This window comes from Penaeus vannamei, chromosome 19, assembly GCF_042767895.1.
Source record: "Penaeus vannamei isolate JL-2024 chromosome 19, ASM4276789v1, whole genome shotgun sequence".
Classification (NCBI taxonomy): domain Eukaryota; kingdom Metazoa; phylum Arthropoda; class Malacostraca; order Decapoda; family Penaeidae; genus Penaeus; species Penaeus vannamei.
The window spans coordinates 2,444,015-2,456,654 of record NC_091567.1 but is presented as its reverse complement, the minus strand read 5'-3'; the positions used below and the strand labels follow the sequence as shown (position 1 = coordinate 2,456,654).

General features: G+C 35.8%; 1 protein-coding gene across 1 annotated transcript in view; it reads right to left on the bottom strand.

The window, feature by feature from the left end:
* Positions 1-9,007, bottom strand: part of LOC138865010 (mitochondrial import inner membrane translocase subunit Tim23-like) — a 9,234-nt gene extending 227 nt beyond the window's left edge. Inside the window, exons 1-4 of the mRNA XM_070133727.1 lie at positions 8,652-9,007; positions 3,556-3,702; positions 1,090-1,192; positions 1-769 (exon numbers count right to left, since the gene is read on the bottom strand). The exon at positions 1-769 is cut by the window's left edge and continues 227 nt beyond it. Of these exons, the coding sequence (XP_069989828.1) occupies positions 484-769; positions 1,090-1,192; positions 3,556-3,702; positions 8,652-8,736 (621 nt within the window). The 5' untranslated portion in view covers positions 8,737-9,007 and the 3' untranslated portion in view covers positions 1-483. The remainder of the gene's footprint in view (positions 770-1,089; positions 1,193-3,555; positions 3,703-8,651) is intronic.
* Between the last annotated feature and the right edge of the window lie 3,633 nt (positions 9,008-12,640).

The window sequence follows — 12,640 nt, the reverse complement described above, 5'->3', positions numbered from 1 at the left end:
AAAAAACTTGCCATGATATGGAATTATCACTTTCCATAATATTATGCCAAAGAACCCATGGATCTCTTGCATGGTGAGCAAACACTCCAGCATTCTTTGTTTTGTTTTTATGTTGCCAATAATTCCCTCATGAGCTCGTAACATAATAAAATAATAACACATCAACTCAAGAAAAATAGGTACTCTACCATGTTCCTTCTCAATTGACAATGTACTGAGCATAATAAAATAACAATAATTAAATTTCATCGCCCTTCTAAGTCAAAATAAATTAGTGGCATTTATATTATGATGGAAAATACATGTTCAAAGAAAATACAAGTTCCTTCATTCAGGTAATAGTCTAGATGCACTAGACCACTATCAACTCCAATTATCTCTTGACATCTTATAAGTACAAGATAAATAAAAATATCTATAACAATCTCTAACAAGCATTAATGCAGACAAAAAGTAAATTTTCCATAAAGTTTTAAATCTTTTTTAGAATCGTTGATTGTACTGATCCTTCAATTTATCCCGCGATGAAAAAGCAACATAGGCTGCTGCTGCCGCTAAGCCAATCACCCCTCCCATAGCACATTTCTTTAGGCCAGCCGTAGATTTGTAGAGGAGCCCAGTCAAAGCACCTGCACCTAGAGTGTTGATTTCATCTTCCTGACTCCCGCGGGCATAGTAGAACAAGCACCCAAAGCCAGAGTACATGAATGCTACAACGCCTAGTGTGTTGGCCGATGCTGCGCCTCTCTTCATAACATAGTTTAATAATCTGTTGAGCAGATATGGGTATTAATCATAGACTAGCATTCTAATGAGTAAACTACAGAGTTTTCTACGAAAAAATAAAACTTTCAGTATTATATACCATGTATTTACACTGCAGTAAGCAGTAGAAAATTTACTAACTGCATGATCATAAACTTATAGCATGTCCAAAAGATACAGTTGCAACTTAATTAAAAACATCTTATTGCAATATGATCATAGGCTTTGCTTACAGCTGAATTAGATTTCATTTATCCTACAGTACACCCATAATCCCTAGATCACCCTTACCAACACAGAAAATAAACGCCAAGGGAAACTCACTGTGTACGCCTAATTTTGCCAGTGTGTCCTGCAGCAGCTGTCTCCTGAAGGCCACGATACAAGCCCTGCGCTCCACCAAGTCCCGCACCAATAAGACATAGTCCTGGAATTGTGTGTTGGTTATTGCATTGTATAAAGATGGCAGAATATAACTACAGTAAACTATAAAAAAAATATTCTGTAATATGATACTGTATATACTAAGAGGAGGAGGAGGAGAAAACAAAAGAAGAAAGAGGACAAAAGAAAAAAGAAAATGATGAAAGAAGACAAAAGAAAAAAGAAAATAATGAAAGAAGACAAAAAAAAGAAACAAGAAAGAAAAAAAAAATAAAAATAAAAATAAAAAGAAAAAGACGAAGAAGAGGAAGAAGAAAAAAAAAAAGAAAAAGAAGATAAACAAAGATGATGATGAACAAAGAAGAAGACAGGTAGAAGAAAGATGAGGAGACACAAAAGAAAGAAAAAACAACAAGAAAAATAACAGCATAAATAACTATTATAGAGAATGTGATCATAAACCAAATCTTTCAATACAATGAAATGCATAACAACATTTTTTTTTATCAAGACATGCCAAAGAAGTCCTTAAAACGGAGTCTGTTTTTTTCCGATAGTAGCAGCATCATTTCTATGGTAAAACTTTTAGGCAATAGCAATGTAAGTGAAGGAGAACCTTCCAAAAATTTTAACTTAAAAAATTATATCAAAATGCAAGATTTTACATTCCAAATGTTGCTCGCAAACTACCAAATGAACCAGGCAAAAACACGAAACTGTGGAGCCAACAACCATTCGATAACTATTTTACCCTGCGTTATTGGGTTACGTGATAAGGAAATGGCTCGCATGATTATTATTTGTTGCTGTCCTTTTACAATGGCAATACATTAATCATATTTTAACCAAAACATTTTCTAAAGTATGTATGTGTCCTTTCCACATATTGTTCTACAATATATAAAAAAGAAACTGTTTATTAGAACCTTGTGTGGTGTATTATGTACATACATTACCAAAGGCAAAAGCTTGTGCACTTGAAATCACATGTTTAAATAATAACAGATGATATACATACAGATCACTGATTCATATACCAGCTAACCATTCCAAATCAAGCTTTAACCCACTTGCACTGGGTGTCACACATGTGACACCCGGAATAAGGACCATGGCTGGCTGTCCCACCAGCTTGCGCTCTAATTTTGTCGCCCGAGGCAGGCAGCACACAGGCTGGTTCCTGGACTGGCCCATGCACCAATTTTGATACCGCCCGGAAATGGGGATTATCGCCCTCCAAATGGACCATCATGGGTGGGTAAATAATAGAGAACTTTAGGTCAGTGCCTTTGCCTTTACAAGTATGACTACTGTAATGAAGGTTAGAGTACACATAATATAGCACTATAATATCAACATAATCCACAATTGAAAATACATTATATCTAGTATATTATAATACTCAGTCCTATCGAGGCCTTTGCAAATGACCAATATAATGTAACTTCTAAATCAGGACCTATTGGCTTTGGCAAGTTTAGAAAAAAGTGATATAAACCAATGTAATTAAAAAGCATCATAGTGCTATTACTAGAACTCATATTGACTGCATAAGTTTGTGCTGCAAAAGGATTCAAATAGCCGACTCTTGAGATAGGCCTAAATTAAAGTCTAATCAGAAATGAATGAAGACTATTTTGTAACCCTTGTGTGCTGCCGTATGATCTGACACCAGAGTGGAGCATCAAGGCCCAAACTAATTACTTCTATCTACTCTTAATTAATTTCCCAGAAACATGAGCTGCATTTCTGCAATATATTAATCAAAACCCCATTATGACACTTGAAAACAGATCGTCTAGCAACAATTGGGAAGACTATTACAGTACACCCTGCCTCCTCATACATGCATCCCTAAATATACAATGAGTGTTCATTATGGGTTAAAACCATGGCATAATCTTACACAAACTTCATATTTCCTTTGTAGCTCCCCTTCCTCCTCCAAGCCAATCATAGTCAAGGTTCCTGCCTTTTTTGTTATGATTGGAACATTGCGAGTAAACAGAAATTCTGGTAATGCATATTTGCGCAAGGGGTACATATACAATTCTTGGTGTGTGAAATTGAGTCCTTGAAATATCAAAAAAACAAAATTTGCTTGATGCTTGAAAACCTGTACATGAATTGCAGTTGAGGGGGTGGATAACAGTTCTTTAGGGTTTAGCAATAAAGAAAATATCTTTAATACTATCATAACTACATAATCTTTGTCAGAACAAAAGTCCAATATGAAATTTCTTGTATATGGTAATCTTCTACCCCAATTATGTTTGGATATAATTTCAGTATGTGTATGTACATATCTTAGTATTTGCATGTGCAGAGGAGGAAGGGTGCACATGTAAGCATATAGACAAAACCCTTCTTTGTATACAAACTTGAAAACCATTTTATGCATCTTACCTCCAATCTGTGAGAAAGCCAGTTCAAAGCGTCCCCTCTTTTGTGAAGCACCTTCTAGAGCAATGAATTCTGGCTGTGAGGTCTGTAGGTATGCAGGGTCAAAGTTCAGGTATGGTGACAGCTGTGATAGTCCAGGATTTGAAGTCACTGAAAAACAAATTCACATTAGAGGTTGTGTAACAAGAAACCTAAAAGGAAGCTACCCTAGGTAAAAATGCCTGTAATATCATACAGTGAAAATAAAACATATAAAGCAAGTATTTACTTTAGACACATGTATGTCTTCTTAATTTTCACTCATATATCAATTTTTTCATAAATCAAACTTAAAGTTTCACCTAATTTCCTTTTGATTTCACAGTGAAATGTTGGAGCTATTCAATCATTTATTATCTTTTTCTTCTTCTTCAGCTAACGAAATGCCAGAATCACAAATGCACAAAAATTAAAAATACAAGAAATAGCCTCTTCCTATCAAATTACAATATTCATTTTTAGACAAAAACTTTTCTTCCATTCTTAAAAAAGTACACAAATACCTTATACCCATAATAATCAATGCAATTGGACTATAAAGCATGATTATCTAACTAGCATAAGCAGGTCCTTGAGTCCGTTCATATGGCCTTTTCAAAAATACCAAAGAATTACAAAAAACTCCTAAGGTCTAAACTTCTTCACAGAGAACAAGTAAGTGTTAAGAAGGAATATTGAGATAAGATATATGGAAGGCCCTATTTCATGATTATAATGTCCCTCCTCCTAAATTAATTTAATAACTCTGCCATAAAGTATCTATTTGTAGAATGCAATATACATTTTCCACTTTTCTCTCAATTCATTTTCTATTTCTGTAAATAATTTGCAACATCTTATCCTGAAAAAGTGCAATCTATTTTTACAGCATCTTTATACCCCACTATTTCTGAAGGCTTGATCCAAATATGAAATATGGGATTGCAACTGCTCTCTATCATTACTGCTTGCAAATAATGCAACTGATGCATAAAAGGTCCTGTCATTTCTGACCCACACTATTCTCTCTCCAAAGGATGCACTCTCCAAAGGATACATAAATTGGAACACATAATAAGCATGTTATTGACCTACTTCCTCATAACACCTGAGATCATAAACAGGTGGACACAAAATCACTTTTAGTGATATTTTACTAATTAACTTAAATAGTGAGGGAAAACTAACAAATTTAATGGGGAGCGCATTCAACTTTAGTAAATTTAATTTAACAGAGGGTAGGAAGATAACTAATGATTCAAGTATTAGGTATCACTGATATACATAACTAGAAATCATTTGTTTATGAATCTAGTGTGCTTTAATGATTTGAGATACACGGACACCAAGGATATTTCTGCCTCAAAACTAAAGTTTTACAAATCAAACTTTGGACAGGGAGCAAGAGGTGAAGCCATACAGTAGTGGATGCAGTTGTCCTCCCTGACCCCTGTAGATCCCGCCACCTCTTACTGTATATATTACCTTGCCAAGAATGTGGTGCGGCTTTAGGCCAAGAACACTGGCTATTCTTCAGAAATCACACGCACTATCTGCTAGATTTAATGAAAAGTCTTATAACATAGGAAAAGAGTGTTTAAATATTAACAAAACAGAAAGTGTAACTTTTCATAATCCAGCTCTCCTTGCCTCGCAGCAAACAACTAAGCTGCACATGTGGTGCATGTAGCTCTTGATGACACAGCCAATTTCTTAGAATTGCACTGTACTATGAAAGTATAATGAAATATATATTTGTTAAATGTTAATTCCTGAATTACACAATGTGATTGATTCATATAGTACCATATCTTCATTGGAAATGCACATAACGTCTATACTTGTGCACGTGCAGGTAAATTTGACAGTTCTGTTGTCACATTTCTCGTTGCTCATTCCAAAGGTAAAGTTTGATTACAGTGCTACTTGTGTTTCAGAATTCTTTACCAACTTTGCGGTGAAATCATTCCAATATTGGGGATAACAGTGAAATACAACAACCATGTTCCAGCTGTAGAATTTTGTCAGCAGTTTGTCACTTCCCGGCCATCCTCTCCTTGACCTTAAGGTAAACTGAACTTGTATCTTTAAATGTAGTCAGTGGTGATTGAGAGAGAATTTGGGGGCAGAGCCTCCGATAGGGAAATACGGCTATCGGGAGTAGTTCTTGGAGTGCAGCCCCAAGGTTAGTAAAGTTTTTGGTTCATACAGTGATCTTTCTGATAGTTTTTGCATTTAAGATGTGGTTCACTTGCTCGTTCATTCGTGCAATTCCATGTTAAATTATCTGTAGCTGAATCTTGCCTTGAGTTTTAAAATATTCCACTTTCTTTACCATAAGAAATACTATTCTAGGATTAAGTTTTCAATTTTCCACATTCTTTTGCCTTTTAAAATGCCCGCTATGAATGAAATCCCCCAACACTGTTGACTGGAGTCGGGGACTTTGTCTCTGACGGGTGTGGTCCTGTTGTATGGACACACTAAGCAAAGGCAAATTGAAGATAATATTCTTCATGTGGACAAAAAGTTGCAGTCATTGGTAGTAGTAATGCCACAAATAAAGGAAAAAGATCTCAATAAGTGCTGCTCGAAGCTGAAGTCCCCTCGGTGCTTTCAAGTTTCAACTCTACCTTGTTGTGCTGACTGAAGTAAAAACAATGTTTGCTAGGGGGAGTTGGATGACAGGGCCCCAAACAACCAACTGTCCATTCAAGGCAATTCAAATTGTTGAAAAAATTATGACATGGAGTTGGGGACTGAGTCTCTGGAGAGTGTATCCATATTGTAGAGAAACACCAATAAAATAATCACATAAATAAATAAGATAAATTAAATAATAATTCAAACAAAAAATCACATAAAATATTCATATAAACAAATTAAATGAAATAACAATAAATGAGAAATGAAATGAAATAAATTGAATAATCACATAAATATAAAAATGAATGAATAAATATGTATATACCACAGAGGTATTATGAAAAGTGCAGCACGCAAAAAAAAAAAAAAAAAAAAAAAAAAAAAAAAAAAAAAAGTACTTTCATTTTAAATACCTACACTTTTATCATGTCCTTAGCTTTGAAAAAGTGGTCAGATCATTTAACCATGCCCATACACAGCCAAAGATAATATCCAATATTTTTTCCTTCAAGATTCTGATTCCGACAAGAAAGCCACAGCCATCTTCTTTCCACAATCAATTTTAATGTCTTTTCTTCTTGATTTCAAATTATTTTAGGCAACCTATAAAATTCTAAATGACTTAATTTTGCTGGTTATGGCAACCATAGACAACATTAAATTAACCATTATCACTAATCCCACTAGCGACAGTCCATTTGAAAGCCGATAATTACAGTTTCTGGGCGGTATCAAAATCAGCGACTATTATAGAGCAGAAGAAATAGAATAGGATACAACATTGTTTAAGCTGAAGAGGCCTCGTATTTACTGATAAATGACAAAAACATATGCCGCATAGCACTGCTCAGAGACAAAATCCACAACACCCTCACAAAGTCAGAGTTTTTGCTTAGGTCTACATTTTCTATATGTTGTATTTTCTGTTAATTATTTTCTTTATGTAGGTCACATTTTCTGTGGGCCAGTTTCAAGTAATTTCGTTATCCATTATTTTAAAACATATTTCTTTATACCTCTCCTTTCCTTATTCTATGTTGCTTCGATTCTGGGTTATTCTTAATACTATACAGTGGCAACAAAGAAGAAATAGACTTTAGTAACCAGATTGATATCCCCAAAGTGCCCCAAATGCCAATAAAGTGATAATAATGAAGCAATCCAGACAGCAGAAAGAAACAAACAAAAGTTTGGTGTTTCTTTTCTTTATCAATTTATAGTGTGAACACAGATCTATCTTGCCAAACATACCAAGGTGAAGAGAATGTTTCCTGGGGGTGTTAGCCATCAACCCTCTCTCGGGGAGTGCCTGAAGGACACCCCTAGTCACAGTAACTTAGATTGTTAGGTTAGGTTGGGTTGGGTTTATTGGTCAGGATGTTTTTGGGGGGGTTTGGATATGAATTCCCATTGATTTTACCAAAAGTTGAGTCGGATTCCCGTATATTTTCAAAATTTGGTGTCTATCCAAAGAATTCCAAAGACGTCAGGCACATCTGTAGTTTCATTTGCCAATTTGAAGCATTTTTTGTGCTGGTTTTACACGTCTTTGTCCTCTATTTTTCTTGTTTATGCCTTACTTACCATGTAATTTCCCTGATATATTTCTTGCCCTCCTCTGCTATGGGGACTATCAAATCAAGATTGTTGATGGAGAAATGATACTCAGAAAAGAAACAACGCCAAGAAATGAAGAAATCATTGGATGTCCAACAGATAAATGTCATTTTCATCAACTTAGGGAGGGTGTGTTGCTATGGGTAACAACAACCCCCACTGGTCTATTGTACACAAAACAATGTTTCAATGCATTCCAATTCTAGCAACCGTTTTGCTCTTCCCAATAAATGGCTCTCCTTTGTGCGCTGATCCAAGAAAGATGCAATTGACAGATTTACATCAGGAGCAACCACTTAACTTCTGTAATTAACATCTTATACTAAAAGTGTATTTAACACAAAGGCTGTGGGTTCCCTTTAATTAAAAGGTCACAAATTAACACAAAAAATAATCTAAAGACTTATCACACCTCTTCATTCAAGTCATTTGCAATTCTCTGTTAAATATCTTACCGAAGGTTTAAGTGTATAGTATCAAAAATATAATTAGATATTGCAAGCAGCCCATTCTCTACATTAAATCAATCACTATATAAACGCCTCGTCTCCCCGTCCGGTAAGCTTTGTGAAGGCTTATGCAACACCTCTAATTTAGTCAATGCATTATCAAGCGCCGAAAAAAGGTTTTATTCTCCGTAGTGAAATGAAACAATGACCAAACCTCAACTAACAGACTCCCCATAACAATTCCCGATAACTAGAATTAGTAGAACACTCTATTCCCTTCCCAAAATTCCCTTGTTTATCCCGACATGGTCACAAAAACAAAACACCTCTATGTAGGTATTTTCTCCCTCTCAGCCCTCTCTCACTCACATGGAACGTTCATCCCAGGGTCGCTGGAGCTGTAGGAAGGGCTGATGAGGCCGAGAATGCCGCTGCTTCTGTTGTCCATGGCCATATTCAACGAAAATCCAGAAATTCAGAAAATCGCGAAGCCAAGGTCGAGCGGCGGCGGAGAGGGTCGTCTGCGGCGCGAGGGAAGTGACGGTCGGGATGCGTCGCGCTTCGGATGTTCTTTCATGGCCGAGAAATTGTAACATGATGGTTATACGTGCATAATATGGGTATGATAGTTGACTAGAAGTAAATTTGTATAATAACGTATGCTGTACTTGTTAACAGAGTGAAATGAGTGACGAGCAAAATTCGCTGCGCAACAACTACGCTACAGGGTGGATATAGTGATTGTACGCTGAGATAAAGACGATCACAAAAAATGACAAGATACTGACTAGCTATAGTGACATTTGGACAATTATCATAATAATAATGTACTGTGCCTCAGCTACAGCTGTGTCTACGCAGACAGATGACGCGCGAGATGCGCTTCTTGCTTTCCACAATAACTAATTTAGATTATGATACACACACGTACACACACACATACATGCATATATATTTACATATATATTTGTGTGTATATTTATACATACATATACATATATATATGTACATATGTATATATACATGTATATATATATATATATATATATATATATATATATATATATATGTGTGTGTGTGTGTGTGTGTGTGTGTGTGTGTGTGTGTGTGTGTGTGTGTGTGTGTGTGTGTGTGTGTGTGTGTGTGCATACATACATACATATGTATATATACATATACATACATATGTATATATACATATACATACATATATATATATATATACGTATATATTTATATATATATATATATATATATATATGTGTGTGTGTGTGTGTGTGTGTGTGTGTGTGTGTGTGTGCGTGTGTGTATATATGTATGTATATATGTATATATATGGTACCATGATATGCATGACAATATAAAATTATAGGTTTATTTTTTACCGAAAGGTTATTGTAGCAACGAAATACACCCAAACGTGCATCCCTTCCCGGCCCCCATTAATCTCCTTCATCTTCTGATCTCAGCAGAGAGGGACAACGGCCATCACGTCGAGGCTCCGTTGCAAGGGCGGCCGTATTGCAATGCCAACTGCGCATCCGCCTCGACTTGGGCGCCATCAGCTACTACTGACATCGAACTTTGGTGCTGTCGAAAGGTACAGCAGAGCCAGATTTTTTTTTCTTTGCTAAATGATTAATATGAGCGAAAAACGTTATCAGGGAACACATATGAGCGATAAGTTAAGTCACAAAACAAAATACACTTAATACCATTGTTTCAAAACTTTGCCAACAGCCCATTCGCAGAATTATGTTGCTGTTGTTGTTGTAGAATTGAAAACTTATATATACAGTCATTTTTCCTCGGGAATGCGTCGTCTACGATTATTAAAATGTTCAGTGCCATATTGCCTGAGATAATGAGCGATATTTTCAGAGAATTAAACAAAACGCACATGAATCGTGCCCTTCCACAACTATTTCACGCTTTGGGAAATGTCGGTAAACAGGTTAGAATTAATTGTAGTTTATTCGTACTAAAATATATCAGAGAAACGCTTTTATAAAGGCATGTTAAAAATACTAAAACAATTTGTAATGAAGGTTAAAGAAAGGTCTAGGATTTTATTGGACATAACTGATTAATAAATTAGGACACAGCAGGTAAACACACACACACACACACACACACACACACACACACACACACACACACACACACACACACACACACACACACACACACACACACACACACACACACAAATATGTGGATACAAATAATACAAAATCAGTAAACATAAAAATAAACAAAATTTGTAAATACAAATAGTGACAACTGATGAATATTAATAAGGACAAATTTAACAAATACAAATAACGACAAAATTGTTAAATACGAAACGCACAAAGCTGGTAAAACAAGCAAACAAACAATAGAAGTGGCGCTAGTTTTAGGTTGTACGCACCATTGTGAAAATCACTGTATTGAGTGTGTTTTACTACTCAAAATGGAAAGACGTATTATATGCATTTACTCTATTTTTGGGCTGAAACCTATGATAAATCATTGATGATTTCGTACTAAACACTGTTTGTAAAAGCTTTTCCTACTTTCAAGACTTTAACGCCGATTAGCGTAAAATGAGAAGCATTTCATTCATATGCGCGTTATAGAATATGTACCCATGACATAGTTTAAATGCCAATGACATGACCCGTTGTGAACACGACAGAGTCCCTGTGATTTTGCAAAGTTTAATTCCAAATTGACGATGACTGATTTTTCTGATACACGAACGTTATCGCAGATCGTAGTAATTCCGTGACAATTCGGCATACGTCTTGCCACTATCTAGGCAAGTCCTCCCAGTATCGTACCCAAAGACATATATAGCCTTTGGTCGTACCAGTATCGTACAGATAGGCCTACTTAACCCTTCTCCATGTGTGCCGGAATCTTGTATATGTGGCACGTGGTTTTGGCGTCGCACTAGTATCGTACATATCGTGCCAAAATCGTCTCTGTAATGGATTTTTGCACTCGAATGGTCCGCCGAGTTTCCCATTTTTAAGATTCAGTATGATTTTTGGATCTCTGTTAATCAGGACATAGATCGCGAGAAAAAAATCTTGAAAGAAGGAAACAAAACAGGAAATTTTTCGTATCTTTAGCTTCGACGAAATAAGCTCTCGTTAATGCGTAGAAAGCATTTGATAGGAAAAAGAACGAGATCATTTCCTGTCTTTGCATTAATTTTGGGTCTTAGTAGTATAGTCTATTACATCATCAATCGATCATTAAAACCAAATGCATTGAAAGGGGAAATGACAAATCAATATTTCTTATTTGTTTCGCTCGTTAGATAATCATATCTCGTGTAATCATTCATTCAAACCAAATGATAAGATTTTCCTTGAATATCACGAATTCGTATCTTATAAGGATAGGTTCGGGCTAGGTCTCCATTGAAGGCTTTCTTGTCGCCATCCAAGGATTTTCGTGTAGTGGGCAGTGACAGTTGCTAATTGGTATTGATAATCGACGATTTTCTAGGAAGACTGCATCGTTATTTGATTGGCAAGGGTTATAGAAACGGTTCCATTTGTACACGATGATTTTCTTTCTTGGAGGCACGGATCCGGTTCCCTTAGATAAGCTAAGCTAACCTTACCTAACCTAACTTAACCTAACCAATTCAGGTCATCTTCGGCAGTACTCGGCTGCGTTCTGCAGATAGAACAACGGATCCGTTTCCAAATGATGATTTTCGGGCGGCACAGATTTTTCCGTTTCTATAATCACTTCACTGATTTGTTCTTGTCCACAGACACGTGAATGGCAGAAGAGGAGGAAGTACAGATTAGTATTTTTTCTTTTAGTTTTTTTCCGCCATGGTTCCCCGACTGGATATCCTGAAATGAATTTAAGGTATGTGCTTTGGCAGATAGGCCTACCTTAAGGCAACTTCAGTCAATATGTTTATGCTAAAATGCCCATAGAGTTTTTTTCCTTGCATTCTAAACACTGCAATTTATAATAATTTTTTCTACGTATTAGATATTATATATATATATATATATATATATATATATATATATATATATATATATATATATATATATTGTGTGTGTGTGTGTGTGTGTGTGTGTGTGTGTGTGTGTGTGTGTGTGTGTGTGTGTGTGTGTGTGTGTGTGTGTGTGTGTGTGTGTGTGTGTGTGTGTGTGTGTGTTACAAACAGCAAACCTAGGACGTTAATTAAATAAAACTGAAAAACTTTCATGATTTCATGTACACATCTCATTACAAAATACCACTGACTCACCAGGCCGCCATGCAACTCAGAATACAGGACTTCAGGATTTAAGTATCTGTAGCCCACAATTGAGAAATTATGAGTGAATGAGACTTCC